Genomic DNA, 19968 nt, shown 5'->3' on the forward strand with positions numbered 1-19968 from the left:
GACAAGGATGGCGCTACCTCCAGTGACCGACCCAGAGACCTACTTGAAAGGACGTGTGTAACAGAATTTCTAACCAGGTAGCTCCTTAAAGGTAGCATGTACATATTTAAAATCTAGACCCACGATTCATATTACATCGAGCCTTTTAAGGACATATTTTGTCTGTGTGGGTTTTCATTATTTCCCTTTATAAAGGACGTGGTCAATATCGTTCATGGATATCAGAAATGCTAAGCGCCCAGCCAAGAAGACAAGCCTACGACGTGGCAGTAAATCAAACAAACTCACCTCTTCCAAAGATATTGGGTTCGATTTTAATTTAGCTTCTAAGCATCGAAACCTTTCTGAAAGAAAAAGAAATTGTATAGGAATAATAAATTATTATGTCTTTTTAACGCACAATGATTAGTCAAATTCGAACGCATTACTGTTGGCAGATAGGATGGTGACATTCACTTAGCAGATTTGCATCAGTCTTAAGATAAAGTTCAGGTGGTTTAAAATTAAAAAATAAGTGCGGACACGATATCATAATTTTAATTGCGTAATTGGGCGCAAGAGCTCGCTGTCGGACTAATGCTATGTGTTCATAGAACAACCACATAACGTAACTGCCACCGTCAATCTTGAGACATGGGGTTGATAACTTTTTATTTTTTTACTGCCCTTGTAGGCAGACGAGCACACGACCCACCTGATGGTAAACGGCTACCGTCGCCCATGGACTTCAGCAATGACAGGGGCAGAGCTAAGCCACTGCCTACCGCTTAGTACTCTCCACAAGCCTCGTTTGAAGAAGGACAAGTCATAGCACTCGGCAAACACCGTGGAGGGGAGCTTATTCCATAGCCGGATGGTACGTGGCAAAAATACCTCTGGAAACGCACTGTGGATGACCGCAGTGGCTCCAGGTAGTATGGATGAACTCTACTCCAGTAGCGTGCGGTGCGATAGTAAAAACGAGATGATGGAAACTTCTCAAATAATTTCTCAGAGCACTCCCCATGGAACATACGGTACAAAATGCAGAAAGAAGCGAACTGTGTTGTATAATGGTTTTCCCAGCTTACAACACGCCAGGCACGACTGCTTCGCAACAAAGATAGGCAGGATAGTGGTAGCCACCCGTGCAGGCTCACGAGCTGCCCGCCCCACTTCCAATACATGCAGCGTGTTGGTCGTTGTGGGGTGTGACGCTTAGAGAACGCTGCTGTCCATTCTCTGGTGCATCGCTCAGTCTCACGGGAAGAGACGGCATGGGGCTGCTCAAAGCCCACACAGTACAGCCAAGTGCGTATTTATCTCCTAGCGCCTCTTGCATAATGGTAAATTCCATTAATACTATTTTAACCATTTGACTGTTGGAAGGACTCTTAGTCCGGTTGTAGGGTAGTAGGGGCAGAGGACTCACCATGTGCTAAATGTAGTTTGGCCAAGGCTATAAGGTAGGCATCCAAAGATATTGTGTTCTTTTTGGCGAAGCGCATCACCAGACACTCCAGCACCTTGTTGGAGGCCGCCACCCCCGCCGCCCACAGCAGCGCCCGCAGCCGGTACGAGGAGGCAGCGCTGCAGCTCGGCGCTAACCCTGGCCGGAGACTTGGCACGTTTAGGTATGGGAATACGTTACTGTCAACTAACCAAGAACCTGGTTGACAATTCTTTCCGAGGGATAGTGTGAATCTTATTGACATCCTCGACGACCCGTCGGTCGTGCGTCCTTGGAGTAACGCCGCGAGTCTGGTTGTAGTTTTGATCGCGGGAACCCCCATACCCTGACCGGGTTCTGAGCCCGGACGGAAATCGGACGTCGGGTGTGAGAGTGCAAGGGGAACCTTATTAATATACTTGAACTTTAAGATATTTGAGATAAGAGGTCGGATCGAACAATGTGAATGGCTACCTGTGTAGGCGGCCCGCCAGGCCAGCAGGCGCGCTACTAGCGGCGGCCCGTCCCGCGCGCGCGCCCCACCCCGCGCCCCTGCGTCCCGCGCCGCCACCAGCGCGCCGCACGCCGCCCGCGCCGCGCGCCAACCCCCGCTCGCGCGCCGCACCGCCCCCCGCAGCGCCCGCGCGTCAACCTGCGGGACCACACCGTGGGGTTATAGGATCTTCAACTATACATGCACAATTTACTGGTGGTAGGACCTCTTGTAAGTCCGCACGGGTAGGTACCACCACCCCGCCTATTTCTGCCGTGAATCAGTAATGCATTTCGGTTTGAAGGGTGGGGCAGTCGTTGTAACTATACTTGAGACCTTGAACTTATATCTTAAGGTGGGTTAAGGCCCATTTACATTATAGATGTCTATGGGCTCCAGTAACCACTTAACACCAGGTGGGCTCGTCCACCAATCTAAGCAATAAAAATAAAAATATATTTCTAATACTATATATTCATACACTTAAATAAAACGTGACACAAAGCAACGTGACACAAAGCACCGATTGATAAGATTTTTTTAATTGTAATGTTTTCAGGTCAGGGGAGTGCTTTACCTTTTATCCCAAAAAACCATATTATTCCCAAGGAAACTACATTGACACAATTCTATCAATCAATACGCGAGCAAAGCCGCGGGTAACAGGTAAGATTATTGTATATTCCGACGTTTCAAATATTCAACAGTCTCCATGCTCACGCACGATTAAGGTTCTATTCGTGGACATTTAAAAATTGTGCTAGCTGCCGTCTATTCTTCTATAAAAAATATTTCTAGACTTTTATGTCCATTTGACACAGAACGAGCTAATAGTACCTTGAGGTCTGGAAGTTTGTTCGATTTGGGGTGTCATCGGTTTCAGGGAAATAAGTAATTAAAATTAGAAAGAGGTTACTACTACCCTAGCTAGCAATTGTTACGGAAAATAAAGAAGTAGTAGTACCTAGTTCTTTTGACGTTCAACAAGTATGTACTTTCATTTATGTTGAATATTTTTTTTTGATTTGATTTGATTTGAAGTACGTAATGACCAAAACTTACTTCTTCGATGTCCTTTTTTCCAAACAGATTAGTGATCGCCATCTGCAGCTCCGGCTGAAATGATAAACGGTTCATTTTTATGTATTAGCGTTGGATATAGCACAAAAAAAAGATGTCACTAGGTACCTAAAAACTACTCAGGAGCTACATGGTGTAAAGCGGTTAGCAGAGTCCAGACAGCACAACGTAAGGCTACCTGTCCACCGGAGCGGAGAAACGGAGAAATATTAACCAATAAGATTGCACAAAATCATTTTGCAATCTTATCATTTTCACTGGTGGTAGGACCTCTTATGAGTCCGCACGGGTAGGTACCACCACCCCGCCTGCTTCTGCCGTGAAGCAGTAATGCGTTTCGGTTTGAAGGGTGGGGCAGCCGTTGTAACTATACTGAGACCTTAGAACTTATATCTCAAGGTGGGTGGCGCATTTACGTTGTAGATGTCTATGGGCTCCAGTAACCACTTAACAACAGGTGGGCTGAGAGCTCCTCCACCCATTTAAGCAATAAAAAAATGTGCAATCTTATTGGTTAATATTTCTACGTTTCTCCTCTCCGCTGCCTCGCTCCGCTCCGGTGGACAGACACCCTAATGCCCCTACTCAGCTTAAGACATGAGGGCAAAGTCCCAATTTATTTGTACAGTGGTTTTTGCACCTTTTGAACCTGAATAACGTAAATATTAACCGAAGTAATTGTCTCTCCCCGCGTCTAGAGGTACGGCACGCGATATATCGACCACTCATGGCTGTACTACTAAAACAATAATCAAACTATAATACCGATGTACTTTGGTCGTCGTCCAGAAACTCGGCTCCGATGTTTGGAATGATCAGATTATCATCGTTGACTTCCCTGAAAATATGAAAACCCAACATTGAAACCTTGGAAAGGTAACATAAATAGAAAATACAACAAGGCAATCATTAAGATTTCTGTGCAGAAATCCTGCTAGTTTCCATTATTTATAGAAGCAACTTACCACACATCGGTCTGTTCGTCAGTAAATATGCGCAGTAGGAAAGCAGCTTCTGTGTGCGGACGCCTCGTATGTGGCACAACTAAATACTGCCCGGCAGGTAGCGTGAAGAACGTAGCTACTTCGCGCGCCCTGCTCTCGTGTGTGACGTCCAAAGCCCTCAAGCCAGCCAGAGCCCTCAGAGCTCCCCTCCGCGGTCCCCCTCCTGCAGGGATCTCGTACACAGCGAACCCTATTGCCCGTAATTTCCCCGCCTTGTTGGTCCCATACTGCTGGGTCACGGAGACTACTACGTGACATTTCCTCGCGCCTCCGGTTTCCGTGCGAGGTATTTGTACGTGGAATTGTGGATTTGTGCTTGTAGTTTCTGTGAAGAGAAAATTTATATTTTTTTTAATATGAAAATTTTATTTATTTCATTAGGCATTTTCGTGTGCCTTCAAATATTATTATTAAGAATTACAATTGATTTGAAACAGAAGTTCTCTCTTAAAAGGAATCAACAAGAAACTCGGACAGTTATAAAGTACTACTTACCGATGCAAGAGGGCGGTCCTCCAGCGTTGTATCCTCGTCTCCATCTACGTCTAGCAAGCACAGCCCGCCATGGTCGCTTACCATGTAACGCAGGCTCTACCAGCCAATCGTCCGGCCCCACGTGTACCAGGACCAGTGTTGTGAAGGCCCGGGCGAAGTCTGGGAACGACATCCTGGAATGCAATTGTTGCTCTACAGTCTAATGGTTTCATCAGGCGATGGTGGATGGTGATTGTGGATGGATACCAAATCACAGATTCACCACAACAATATAGCAATTTAAGATCCCGCCACCAAAAGGCGGCTTTACCGACAACTGACTAATCGTTACGACGCAGTTCTCGCATGCTGCAGACCATGGGCCGCTATAATGGACTGCATAAATTCTGAGTGAAATTAATTCCGAGCGAGGCGTCTGCCGTCCGCGTCGTTATTATTCTTTCAAAAACCGTCGCTCGCGCTCTGGCGCTGCGGTCCAGTTTGGCGTGGTACATTTGGAATGAAACGATAAGATAATTGCACGTGTCCTTTAGAAGTATTTACGAGTGTCCAGTTACAGTCCGAGGGCGAGCCTCTCGTATTTATCAGCACAAACGTGCCTCGGCTTTGACTTATGACGTGGAAACTATGAATATTTTATTTAGTGACTTGGCACAAATGAAATGTGTCTAAATGTTCGAAGGTTCGATCGTGGGCAGGTGCACAACACTCGCATCTCTGGGTTGTTGCTTTGAGACGGGACAGGAGAGGTCAATAATTGCTTTATATAAAAAAAAATCAAAAACTGTCAGGTTGTACTGTAATCATACGTTGGTCCCTGTGGACTAAATTGAGAATTTAGTTCTGTTTATGATGTACTTACAACACACACAAAATAATAGTTAAGTGATATTGATCGGAGTCAATGCACATTGCTGCATCAGAGCTAGATCACGAGTGCATCTAAATTCCTGCACCAGAGTGAAGGCCACATCGTAAATCTCGGACCGCTTACCAGTTATCTAAAGATACGTCAGTCACTACGGTCGTGTGTCGGTATATCAGACACACACTTAATAGTCACTTAATGACATCACTTACAAGCGAGGATAAAATCGAATGTTTTATATGTATGTACCTAGTTATGTGTAAGTGTTTCGAGGATGTTGGACCCATGGGATGGTGAGTGGTCACAGCCGCTGCCACAGCTAATACTTAATTAGGTTTTGTCTTCTGCATTCTGTTAGTCTGAGTTTTTACTAACGTTGAGTTTACAGTCCACCTGGTTTTAAGTGTTTACCGTTAACGTCACAACGTGAGTACCATCGCCAACTTCTGCAGACAAAATCTGCGCCTGAGTGGTATAAAACGGAATCGCTTTACGCCGAATCCCTCTGATCCACTCTCGGTGCTTTTAGGACCCTCAAGCACCGTCTTCCGGTCAAAAATTTGGCGAACGAACTAACCCATAGATACAACCCACTGAGTTTCTTGTAGGATCTTCACGGTGGGTTACGATTCCGATCCGGTGATAGATTCTGGAAAGCACTGCTCTTGCTAAGGCTAGTGTTAGCAAATTATCTCGAGTTGAGCCCGTGAGTTCACCTATCCGTCTGTGCGTAGCTAGAATAGCCTCTTAGACTACCAGCTCATATGTAGAGAGAAAAAAAGAAAAGCCCTATTTCCATCGGTCTTAACTTAAAAATAAATAAGCAAAACCAGAACAAACCATACTAGTACCTGCGGAACGCCATACATATTTATTGACAGGCTCCAGTGACATGGCATCTCATTCTGTGCGTCTCGCTCATATTTATATGATACATTATCTCACCGAGAGTCGTGGTAATGGACGAAACGTGCCCATAATAAAGTAGAAGGGAGATTGTGGCTTATAGTTTGTGAATGCTTGTGTTTTTTATTTTGCTTATTTGAGCCGAGTGGGACCTCCATGTTAGACGGATTTTTATTATGTCACCAGCAAATGCTGTTTGGTGCAGTACGCTGTTATAATGCTCGGATAACGCTGCTGTCCATTCTTCGAAGTCGTCTCTAAGTCACTTGTACAGCTCTCCTGAGAGGGATGGAGCATTGCTACTATAGGCCACCACACCGGATACTGTAGCTTAAAGACTGGGACAATACCAATTTCACCTCATGTTTCGGGATGGGTGACTGGATAACTGCTAATCTAACTGGGTTAGGACCAGGTGAGAGGGGAACCCATCTGCCTTTATTATGCAAAAACAACTAGCAGTATTAAGTCCATTAAAAACAATAAATACTCAAAAGAAGAAAGCTGTTAAAAGATTATCTTTAACAATATTTCGGTTAAATCTTATTAGCATCTCCAGATTATTTGTGACTAGAAGTTTTCGGTGCCAATATATTGTATTGCAGCTTTAAAAAGTACGTACAAATGTTTTCGACGATTCTTAATTTTTTGTAATACAGGCCTGTAACGACATCAATTTGTCTAGATGTATGGTGAGCGTAGGTGAGTAATGAGAGCGTGGGAACGCCGCGCCCACGCTGCACCTACCTCCGAAACAACGCAGTATACTAAACTTACAAACAGACAAGCTGTACGGGATCTTTAGATTCAGTTTTCGAAGCAGATGAGAACACAAGCCAAAACAATACTTGAGAATCACAAGGCCGGATCTTTTTCGCTAAGAATGCCCTTATGGTACGTGATAGTTGTCACACAATCAAGCCGCTGCCAACTAAGATTATATTTTGATGCAAAGGGCTGAAGAATGAATTAATGTTGCATCGATCAGCTACACAAATCTATATATATACAAAAATTAATTGCTGTTCGTTAGTCTCACTAAAACTCGAGAACGGCTGGACCGATTTGGCTAATTTTTTTCTTGAATTATTTGTGGAAGTCCAAAGGAAGTTTAAAAGGTAGATAAATATGAAAATGCTCGGAATTTTATAAAAATAAAAATTTTGTTTTCCCTTTGATCTGTCCCCGTCGGGCGGATTCCTTTTGTTTGGTTTTTAGTTTATTTTATACAAAAGTTTAGGTATTTTATTTATCGATTGAGGCACTACGAAGTCTGCCAGTCAGCAATAAAATACAACTATTGACTAAAGTGAAACATCGTTAAGTCCTCTGCACTGTGGCTCTAATGCTCTTCACTCAAACGCAGAGCATAATGACTCGAGAGAGCACTGCTACACTTAATCAGGGCTGCGGTCACATATAAATATAAATTATTTGTCGAATAAATAATCGATAAAAAATTGTTAGTACACTCTTTAAAGTCATACAAATAACCAATCGCATAAAAACGGATTGAGAAACATTTAGTGTTGTTACAAAGTTATTGTTTTATGATATTTCATTAGATTAATCTGATAGTGGATATGTCGATTCAATGAGCACCTATGTCGTTGTGTCTGCGGACGTGAGCTAACTGTAGACCAACGACCGGAAAGGTTTCCTGGCAGGCACAAGTGTCTAGGTGGTGTCTTCTTACTGGTGGTAGGACCTCTTGTGAGTCCGCGCGGATAGGTACCACTACCCTGCCTATTTCTGTCGTGAAGCAGTAATGCGTTTCGGTTTGAAACGTGGGGCAGCCGTTGTAATTATACTTGAGACCTTAGAACTTATATCTCAAGGTGAGTGGCGCATTTACGTTGTGGATGTCTATGGGTTCCAGTAACCACTTAAGACCAGGTGGTCTGTGAGCTCGTCCACCCAATAAGCAATAAAAAAAAGTGGGCAAAGTGCCTCCGATCCACCCTTTGACTCTTTTCTAAATTACACTTTTGCCCTTAATGTTTTCCTATATTGTACTAGCTACATATTACACGCATGATCAATAAAGAAGTCGGTTAGTTTTTCTAGTGTTTATAAAAAAAACTAACTTCTTCGCGACACCCCTGCGCCGAGGACGAACATACAGACACGTTTTCAATTTCATTTCTCTAATACGAATTTCTGATCTTACATTCGTCTGTAAATTGAAATCACGTAAAAAATATTGTTCATTACAGAATGTTAGGGGTCATTTGTACATTGAACAAAAAATAATAGATTGATTTTGAACCAGATGAGTTACAGGCCCTATCTGGTGTTAAGTGGTTTCCAGAGGCTACGTTACCACACCAAGCTGCCTCCAATGAGGTCGAAATTTTGATGGCACCCTAATTATCATTACTCTGAACTTATCATTAAAACTAGTGGTCCAGCAGTAATCGAAATTCGACTATAATTAATTGAAATTATAAGTTTGAACATTATTATGATTCTATTGTCAAATTATATAATCACAGATTTCGTCAAGACTACACTTTAGGCAAATATTAATAAAGACAAACAATATTTAATCTATTCTCAATTTGACCACAGACTATAAGCAATAAGAAAAGTTTGACAATAAACAAATGATATGCATGCGTGTGTGTGTCAAATACATGGTAGTGTGTGTAATGTTTTATTTATTGATTTATTGCATATTTTATGCATATTTTTTAAAAAATATGAGCATTCTGCACTTCTTCTCTATATTATCTATAAGTGTGGGATTTTTCATACTGCTCCGTCCGCGCAATTTTCGTAAAAAGGGGTACAAAGTTTTTGCTTCACGTATTAATATAATTAAAGTACTCATTTAAAGATTATGTATACATGTTGGTATTGGTACGTATGATGTCCACGTGTGGTCTCTACCGCGCCAGCTCCTCTGTCGTAGATCCACAACCAGAGCACGAGCGTAACTTAACTGTTCACCAGACAGTTCTCACATAATTACATGTTATTATTCACCGTTAATTACTGTATTCAATTACTGTAAATACACTGCGATGATTTATTTGTCGTTTACGCTTGCTAACAGATTTTTTTTGTTTAAAACAGTACAGTTTAAATGTTGAGTAGGGGTTCCCGTGGTGTCTAGAATTGAATACGCAAAATAATGTGGTGAAAGCTGACACTTTTATATTGCCTATTTCTCATGTAATAGGCACGTGTAGAAGATGGGGAGATTTGATATCGGATGAACAGTGAACTCAACATCTTTTATGCTGCCTCCATGATAGAATTTGAACTTTAACTTTAGTTTCTTAAACAACAGCACCGGACCCAGCTATAACTTAATTATGTTATTATTTTTAACCTACAGTGATTAAGTAAGGATGTAACGCGATTTTGTCATCATAAAATACGGTAATTAATATAAGGTAGTAATAGTGCACTGAAGGTAAGATTTAGAAGTTATACCATGGTAACATAACGCAAACATATTATTATTCTTTATTTTTTACATATATACATCTAGCGATGAGAAGTAGCTCTATCATGTTGTATCATGATCCTGTCTATGAGATTTTGCTTACCAGAAGTCCCCAGGTCGGTCAGCGCGTCGCGCCAACAAGTCTCTGTCTGCCTCTGCAAGAGCCCTCCATTCAGCACTGCCCCTAGCCCAGGGTCCTGCCCACTCTCCAAGTCCACTGACAGCTCTCACTCTCACGAGTGCTCCTTCTCCATCAGCGGTGTTGGCACTTCGAACCCTGGCCAGTCCTGTCACGCAATACGCTTGACCTGATATCAAGCCGTTGCGGAGACGTCGCCAGCCACTTTCTTTTTCCTGTGATCCGAAGAAAAGCACATTGTGATCGTCTAATAGTTGCTTGTAAAACCTATTTGGTAATAATTGGTAGCACACGATCAAAACTCGGAGGGACTAAGTATAAATAAATAAGTTCAAAAAGCCAGTGAGTCCATAAGTATACTGTACATTTACTGTATTTATTTTGTTTGGAGCCTCTGGGTCTGCGGAGGGACTTCGGTTCCCTCTGTATTTTGTACCGCATGTTCCATGGGGAGTGCTCTGAGGAATTGTTCGAGATGATACCAACGTCTCGTTTTTACCATCGCACCGCCCGCCACCGGAGTAGAGTTCATCCATACTACCTGGAGCCACTGCCGTCATCCACAGTGCGTTTCCAGAGATCTTTTCTGCCACGTACCATCCGGCTATGGAATGAGCTCCCCTCCACGGTGTTTTCCGAGCGCTATGACATGTCCTTCTTCAAACGAGGCTTGTGGAGAGTATTAAGCAGTAGGCAGCGGCTTGGCTCTGCCCCTGGCATTGCTGAAGTCCATGGGCGACGGTAACCACTCACCATCAGGTGGGCCGTACACTCGTCTGCCTACAAAGGCAATAAAAAAAAAAAAATTTAATGTAACTCCTGTTCCAAGAAGATATGAAGGAGTTGTGAGTGATGACCACACTGTGAGCACTACCCGATGATAGTTACGATATAAACAATTATTTCTAAATTATATTACACTCGTATCGAGCGTGATTGCTTCTTAGAAGTTAACATGATATATCTCTGGTTCGTTTTTAGTTGTACATGTGAGTCACCCACACGTTAAGTCTTCAAAACACCAAATCTTCTTTAACTATCATCAAAGATACCTACAGCAAAGCTACCGCTCATCCCTAAGGCCTTCCCACAAACGAAATTTTTATCTAGAGCAAGTTGCGTCAAACATTAGTGAAAGCACTGCTCTTATTTTACATTCCCTTCGAGCAGAGCATTGACAGCCACTGGAATCTGTCTGCTGGTAAATAAGCTGGTATTAGAGGTTCGGTAACCAAAATCATTTATTACTTGTCATAATTTACCTGCGCAACCGTAGCAACCAATAGCGTTGACCGTGGAACAGCCGAGTTCAGTACTTGTGCTGTCAAGCCCTTCGGCTGTTGGACAAGGGAGAAACTCTGCACTATACCTCCTGAAAGATCTTGGAGTGCACGCGACACGCTGCCCACCCTGAGCGCTACGTACGAACCGTATAGCCTGAAAAAATATATCCTCATTATCCATCAGTCACAATGCAGAGATCTTCCAAGAACTTTAACCATAAAATATTCAGGCCAGAACTGTGTGAGAGCGTTTCCACGACATTCTCAATGGCCTAGGTTTCCGAAAAATAACCACGAATATTCTGAACAGTAAAAGGAATACGCTGGGGTTATTTGGTAGACCACGACGAGGACAAAAAAAACGATGGTGACTCCCGGTCATTCATTTATTTATAAAACTAGGTCGGCTGAGACCTTCTTTGCTGATAAATGCGCCTTAGTTTTTGTTATATACCATTTTGATTGCATACCATTTTTGGCAATAAAGTAGTCGGACTTACTTGGCATAAGCCTTCTCCAGGAGCGGCAGGGTGAAGTCGTCAGGTAATGCGTTGTGACTAGTTATGAGACGACCAGCTCGCGTCGGGAGTCTGTCGTCAACGGCGACTTCGCGCCACGCGCCGAACACCCAAAAATTGAACCTGCGATCAAGGGGAAAATTAATTTTATGTTTTTTGTCATTCTGAAGTGTTGCTGTTTTCTCACAGAACCCTATGTTTCCGTAACCAAGCCTCTCCTCCTCGCGTTGTTTCCTCACTGCAGAGGGTCGTGACTATCATGTTTCAACAGGATGTTATTCCTTGTAATGTCCCGCCAGCGCCTCCGATCATTGGCCGCATGAAGGGCATCGTGGAATGGGATCTCTAGTGTGGTGCGGATTTGATCGAATTACTTATCGAGCAGCGCCCGCGCAATCTCTTTCCCGAAGCGATATACGAGACAAGAGCCAGTACAGACAGAACAGTGAACACCAAATATAACAAGGAACTTATTCCAACGGGGGTCTAACACAGACCGTTGTTAAGGTCCGCGTCAACTGGACCTGTAAAGCGATCAGGTGGTCTGATACATCTACCTTAGCAGTGAGAAGCGTGCACACTATATTATTTCCAACCTATTCGCAGTTAGCTTAAGATTACATATTACTGTCACTTTAATTCTAACTCACTAGCGCATTCCACAATGCAACGTAGTCCCTCAACGCACACATATCGGCTAAATAATCACCGCAGCGTTAATTATGAAAACGCGTTCGCATCCACGAGCCCTGAATTATTGTACCATTGTTCTTGAACGCATGTGGCATGAACCTCAACAATGTACTCTTCATTAATAATTCAATTAAAAAAACAACAATGTAACATGCAACCAATATTAGAACCGCCAATGCAAACGATATTTCAAAATTGGAGATAGAGAAGATAGGTGTAAGACGCTATGGGAAATGTGTGGATGCTAGATTTCATAGTGGAACGCGGGCAGTGGTGCGGGGCGTGCCCTAATTGACATCAGATCGCCGTTTTATACGTTTTCGGTAATAAAAGCGAGAAGTTTTACTGTTTTATATTTTCTAAAAATTCTAAATCTATTAAATTTGTCATCATTCCTATTTTGCTAATAGTGACGGGCGAACTCATGGCTCATCTGTTTTTCATGATTGAATTGTATTTTTTTGACTTGTTTTTTTTGGTATAATGTAAATATGTTTTCTTATTTAAAAAAAAAAAGAAAATATTTGATAAAATCCAAAAAAAAGAGGAAAAGGCCGCTGAGTTTGTTTCGCCGGTTCTTCTCAGGACTGTGGCTTTTTTGGAACCGGTGGTGGAGTTAACATTTTCATTTACATTTTGACATTCAACAAGTGTGTTTTTGATGACATCCAAGTTGAAATAAATGATTTTGAATTTGAATTTGAATTGAATTTGAATTAATAGTGTTCTCCGCCACGATGGATACGGCAATGATGCCAAAGACATCCATTCCATATCCACAACTGATGCTTGTCATTCTTAAAACCTATTTGAAGAGAGACATCCGAATACTGCTTTCAGTTACAATTAAAGAGTCAGTTCATATCCGTCCTAGTTCCAGAACGAAACAATCTGTGCAAACGCACTATACGAGATTCTAGAGGGTTGAATTAATACTATCTTTACAGTTCGTTCTCTGTACTGTACTGTATCAGCCCACGCACGTCCACTGCTGGACACAGGCCCCCTTCAAGGTTCGCTACAATAAGCGGTCTTGCGCAGCGGATTCCCGTGAATGTTTACAGTTTAATCTCGCGTATTAAGATCTTAATTTAATATTTCCTGCGTTTCAAAAACTTTACAGTTTCTGGGATAGTGGACGACGAGATAACGCCCTAAAATTCGTTTTAATTATCTCTAAGAGTCACGAAGAAACGAAATAGTGTAACAAATGGGTTCACGGAAAAAGGAACAGATTCTGCGTTGATGCCGGGTGGTACAACCGTAGAAAGAAGACGAAGGTATAATCTCTGATACTTCGTAGTAGCGAGCTCCCGAGGAAGAGGCGGATCTAACGGGAGTCCCAAAATCAAATAGAAGCAACTAGTAATCAGGAATTCTGTTAAATTCGTCCAAACGTCAGTTTTTGTGAGTGTTCCTCAATTGAGTGAACACTACGATGAACGTACCCTCGGCCGGGCTGCAACAGAATCACTAGGCTGGTGTTGGTTTTATAATTATGACAGGCGTGGACAAAAACCTTAGCATCAAAGTCCTCGGCGTCCGCGCGTGACTGCCCCCGGTGACACAGTCCCACGATGACAATGCCGGTGGTTAGGTTCGCGTGAATGTAGACAGATCATGATTACTTTAAAGATTACTGCGAAGGAAAAACTAGTTGCGCGACGATTTCTTGTAAAATAATGCTAATATTCAGAGACTACGAATTTTCATAGTCATTCTGCATAAAAAAAAAAAATTACATTGGTATATCATTCAGAACTAAACTACTAGCAAAATTGTGACGAAATTTTTATCACCAGATTTTTAATCAACCTGAAAGCGTACCCTTCTAAGTCGCTCTATATAAAATAAATATTTTAACACTACAAGTCCGACTGGCGGGCTTTTGTGAGTTTTCGTGAGTTCGTTGTTCCGGGCTGTTGGCGAAGATGATATATAAATAATGTTTACACTGATTTGGTATGGGGTTTAATATAAGAAAAGCGACACAATAACTAACAAAATACAAAATGAGTTGAGAATCGTACAGTTACACTAAGACTCGCAATATCTTACTGGTCGTCGTCGCGCGCGCTGAGGGCGTGTGTTTTCGCGCTCAGAGAGCTCTGTCTCAGCGGGCGGTAAGGCGGCGGCGGGGCGGTATCGCACGTTCGGAAATTACGTTCCGTTATATCCTCCCCCTCCGAGTCACTAGAACGCCTCGTTAGTGGCTCGGCAGAAACAACAAGACGGGGCCGTCCACGCAGGCGTCGAGGCTGTACTGGAGCTGAGACCTGACCGGTTTGATTATGATACGGCTTCAAATGAGAAGCATGAAATTTCCCTAAAACCTGCGAATTCAAATCAGTAACCTCATAGGTAGTAGGACTAACGATATTACTAATCTGGTAGGGTCCGTCACGCTTAGGCATGAACTTCTTCGTTCTACCTTTGGCGGCATCACTTAACAAGTGCGTAGAGAGAAGGACTAGATCACCTACTTGGTAACTGGGACCAGATAACTGAATTTTGTCGGTTTGCTACTTCCTATCATCCTGATGATGTTTAGCGTAAGGCATTGAGGCTCACCCTGGTCTGAAGACATCCTCGTTGCACTGCAGAAGAGAAGCTAGGCGGTTAACGCTCTGGAGGACACAGCATAGTTCCCTCGTCTTCTCTTAAGAAATCAGCAGCAGAACAAGGCGTGAGGTCACTGGGGTACTCGAACTCCAATGGAAAAACTCGTTCAGAACCATGATAGCGCCATGTCGAAGTATGGAAGTCGATGGCTAAACCAGCTGCTACTAAAAAATCTACACCCAATAATGTGTCATTATCCTGGGCGTCCGGAAATACGACAAATTCCATGGGAATAACTTTACACGGTAATAACTTTACGTCAAGTGTCGTTGTCAGCATTTGTCGTGTTTGCATTGAACCATCGGCGAGCTTAACACGCATAGAACTAGACACAAAAGGCTGATTATGCTGTTGCAGTAAGGCGTAGAGTGAAGAACTGGCAACAGTTCGCTTGGCTGCGGTGTCGATTAAACCCCTACCTCGGATTCCTAAAATCTCTATACCTAGAATAGGTCGTCGCGCGTTGCCATTTTGCGAAGAAGTTACAGACGAAAAGGTGACAAAACTATCACAATTAAAATTTGTGGTCCCCTTAACCGGTGCACAACTTTCCAGGTTGTGTCCTGAAAAATTTGTGGTCACCCTACTTTTATTATCGAATTCCTGGTTTTGTCCTGAAAAAATCATGGTCGCCCTACTCGGTGACGGACCACGTGACAGGCACTGACGAGAACGTTTCGTTTTCCATTTATGTCTATTATTTACGACGCACTGATTAACACAAAATTCCCTAGGAGATACTGATTTCAATTCGCTAGGTACATGAGTGCGGTTAAAACATTCCCCCTGCTTAACAGGACGAAATAAGTATGTAAACAAAGGCGTATCGTCGGAACGCGGCAAATTTGAAATAATTTGTTTATCAACACGTTTACGGGACGAGTTTACATTACATTTACGGGCAAAATTATTATTTACGGGGGGTGTACTTACATTATTACATGATACCAAACTTGGCTGAGCAGTGTGTAGCGATGAATTAACATAGTTTGGGCGCTCAGTATGAACACTACTAGATAAACACAAGTCAGGTACAGGCCCAACAGCTGATGTCTCAGCGGTCGTTGTACCTCGCGATCGCGTTCGCGGTATTTGAATAAAATCGACCGCGCTAAAATTTGAACTACATTTGGAACAATTAGAACGTATGACTCCGCTCGCGCCGCAACCGTAACATTTAATATTATTTACTTTACTAACTACGTTATCGTTACTGTCATTCGCGGTTTGTTTTAATAACAATTTACGACACTGATCACGCGTATGACCGTAACTTTTACAATAAACACAGTATCGACGTTTCTCGGGTTTTTCGGCGGTCGGAGTGGCGTCGGCGTTATCGCCTGACGAACGTTGGCGCGGGGAAACTTCTACAGCGGCCGTAGGTACACGCTGCGTTGTAGGCCGCGGCGGCTCGAGTCGAGCGCGGGCGGCGGCGGCACCCTTTGATGTCTCGGCGACGGCGTTTGAAGTATGCGCTTCTTTCGTAGAATCCTCAATACTTCGTGCTTTTTGCAGGAGAACATTGAAACTGGTGATTTCCTCTCTACGAAGGCGTTTACGAATTTTATGATGCAGTAATCCGTATATCATATCAAGCTCCACTTTTTCACATAGGTCGCCTCGAGGTAGCTTCGCGAGGAGTGCTCGAGCCCTGGCGACAAACAGATCGGTTTTCTCCATAGGCTGCTGGCCGTCTGCGAATAGGTCGACATAAATTCTGTGGGGTGGGCGGCGATCACCAAAAGCACTTCGTAGATTTGAGATGACGTCTTCCCATGTAGAAACTTGATGCTTGATACCCTGCCACCAGGTAGCGGCGGTGTGTGTCAGCAACATGGAAATACCTTTTACGGCTACGTCATCGGGAACATTGGCGGCGTCTCTGTACGATTCTATTGCGTCGATAAAACCTTCTACTGACTCGTCTGCGCGTCCGCTGAATACAGATTTGCAGCGGCTGAAGTTGTTGGCGGGCCGATGGTCGAATGTAGGAGTCGCCGACTGCCTGACGCTATCTAACAGCTCCCGGAACGCGTCTAGCTGCGTTCGTTGAAGGGTGTCGATCAGCATGGTGATGTCTTCCGGGCGGAAACAAACACTGGCGGGCGGCGCGTCACTCGACGGCACGTGGGGCGGCGACGCGGCTCTCGCGTCGCGCTCCTCGGAATTCGGCATCTTCTTCGGCGGCATTATTTGACGACGGTTTAGTCGGTAAAGTCAGGAAAACACAAATCGTTCATGCAGGCACAATAATTTCTTATAAATATCACTTCACAGCTAAACGTTCGGGCGCCATTTTTAACACTACAAGTCCGACTGGCGGGCTTTTGTGAGTTTTCGTGAGTTCGTTGTTCCGGGCTGTTGGCGAAGATGATATATAAATAATGTTTACACTGATTTGGTATGGGGTTTAATATAAGAAAAGCGACACAATAACTAACAAAATACAAAATGAGTTGAGAATCGTACAGTTACACTAAGACTCGCAATATCTTACTGGTCGTCGTCGCGCGCGCTGAGGGCGTGTGTTTTCGCGCTCAGAGAGCTCTGTCTCAGCGGGCGGTAAGGCGGCGGCGGGGCGGTATCGCACGTTCGGAAATTACGTTCCGTTATAATATATTATTATTTTTAATTTAGATTTTAAAACACATAGACACATAATACACGATACACAGATTATATTTATCATTACATCTTGTTAAATATATGAATTATTTAAGCCATTATTTAAGGTCAAGTCGACCAAATTGCTTATGCCAGCCCTCAAGTTGAGTGCAAACAAACGTAACGCAATCTGAAAAGTTAACCCTTATGGCCCCTAATCAGATAAATATGTTGACGTCACGGCTATACGATCTTACGCTTCTAATTTTCGAGAATAAATTCAGACAGTCAGTCAGACAGCACCTCTCCGATTTAAACATTAACAAAGAACCTTGACATTCGTCTCAAAACTTCGAAAATAATTATTGTTCCGGCAGTAAAAGTAGTGCCATCTATCGGCGAATAGCAGAAATGAATATCAAAAGAACTGATAAAACCGAGAGCGTTCGAGCGTCCAACGCCATCTATCATCAAATAGCGGAAACAAATATCGAAACGTCTAGCCTTACCGAGAATTTTATCGATAATTCTAGGGATGTCGTATCGATTATAAAAGCGTTGCAAGGATGACACGAAGGCAGTTAGTAATATGATCTACTCGTTAATGTTAAATAGAGTTTTAATTTCTACTTCGGTGGAAGTTTTATTTATCTTTATCTCGAACCCCAGCGCGTAACAATATATTTATTATAATGTTACGCGTTATTAAACGAGATATTAAGCTGTGAATTTAATTATTAACACACATTTTCACTTATTAGCACGTGTTAAAAAGTCCTCCAAACATCCAGAACATTCTCTTTAATGTCTGCGAAAACAATTAAAATGCTAATGAGTTCTTCAAAACATTGTAAAAAGAAATCTAGGGCGATAGTTTTAATAAGAAAGTTAGTTAAATTCAGTTCAAGTTTAGCGGAATAGTTCAAGTGTGTGAACAATGAACGAAGAAAATAAGGCTTTCCGTACACTTCACTATGGTGACTAATGTTCCAAATAGGGCTGTTATAAGAATGGATCTTCTTTGATTGTCATGGAGAGGGCGATGTCGTTAGCCTGACGAGAATTTTACTGGTGCTATTGTAAGCCAGGGTTAGTACCACTCCACTAACGGTTTCCGGCGGGAAGCCATCGTAAGCCCGAGCTGGTGCTGTAAAGCAATCGCTATTCAATCTGATTGGAGATTTTGTGATATGGCCAGGGTGTGTGTGTATTTTTTTATTGTTTAGATGGGTGAAGAAACTTACGGAGTGGTTAACGGAGCCCATAAAAACTACAACGTAAGTGCCACCACCCACCTTGAGATATGAGTTCTAAGGTCTCAATATAATTACAACGGCTGCCCCACCCTTCAAACCAAAACGCATTACTGCTTCACGGCAGAAATAGACAGGGGGTTGGTACCTACCCGTGCGGACTCACAAGACACCCTACCACCAGTAATTACGCAAATTATAATTTTTGCGGGTATGTTTTTATAACACGACGTTATTCCTTCACCGTGGAAGTCAATCGTGAACATTTGTTGAGTACGTATTTCATTAGAAAAATTGGTACCCGGCTGCGGGATTCGAACATCGGTGCATCGCTATATACGAATGCACCGGACGTCTTATCCTTTAGGCCACGACGACTTCAATTGTGTGCCATTCACGATATATTGTGAATGGACTTCAATAACCGATTACCATCAGTTGCGCTACAAATGGTAAAGGGGCAGAGGATTCATAACAATGGTTAACCTATTATCCGTTACTATTTGATCCTTTAGTAATCCTATCCGAAAAAGTATTCTGATTTGTCAATTCATAGCCAATTAGGAGGGTGGGCCACATCTAGTTGGCTACACACAAGATGTTGTCCGTATCACAAAAGTTTTCGTAAAAAATCTGAAAATATGTGGAATTCTTAAAGACGAAGGTTCGACCCTGATTCTACCATTGTTTGAGTGTAAATACATCGTGTATGAGTGACCGACTTATCATCGGACGTACTAACGCTATTGTTTAATACGATAGCAGACGAGTCGTGTAATGTTTATTGATCATTGTTTAGTTTTATTACGCGAAATAAAACTGTTTGTTCAAAAAATTATGTGTAAATGAAATTTATTCGCGAGAATTGGAGTTTCATTTTAATTTTGTGAATGACAAAGGAGTTCACGGGCCACGTCACAAAAGTGACTTCCGCCATAAACACATTAGATTATTTTTGTTTTTATTTATTTATTTTTATATTTTTATTGCTTAGATGGTTGGACGAGCTCACAGCCCACTTGGTGTTAAGTGGTTACTGGAGTCCATAGACATCTATAACGTAAATGCGCCACCCACTTTGAAATATAAGTTCTAAGATCTCAGTATAGTTAGAACGGCTGCCC

General features: G+C 42.8%; 1 protein-coding gene across 3 annotated transcripts in view; it reads right to left on the reverse strand.

Annotated features, from left to right (window-relative positions):
* Positions 1-19968, reverse strand: part of LOC101746514 (calpain-11) — a 73104-nt gene that overhangs the window by 4291 nt on the left and 48845 nt on the right. For 2 of the 3 annotated variants that reach the window (XM_038018874.2, XM_038018873.2), the window contains exons 7-16: positions 11652-11792; positions 11131-11305; positions 9833-10083; positions 4502-4674; positions 3968-4331; positions 3768-3840; positions 2985-3038; positions 1904-2081; positions 1412-1588; positions 289-344 (exon numbers count right to left, since the gene is read on the reverse strand). In XM_038018874.2, coding sequence (XP_037874802.1) covers positions 289-344; positions 1412-1588; positions 1904-2081; positions 2985-3038; positions 3768-3840; positions 3968-4331; positions 4502-4674; positions 9833-10083; positions 11131-11305; positions 11652-11792 — 1642 coding nt within the window. Of the gene's footprint in view, positions 1-288; positions 345-1411; positions 1589-1903; positions 2082-2984; positions 3039-3767; positions 3841-3967; positions 4332-4501; positions 4675-9832; positions 10084-11130; positions 11306-11651; positions 11793-14933; positions 19804-19968 lie in introns of those variants that run through there. The other variant, XM_038018881.2, reaches the window with a different exon arrangement.

Source organism: Bombyx mori, chromosome 3 (assembly GCF_030269925.1).
Source record: "Bombyx mori chromosome 3, ASM3026992v2".
Lineage (NCBI taxonomy): Eukaryota > Metazoa > Arthropoda > Insecta > Lepidoptera > Bombycidae > Bombyx > Bombyx mori.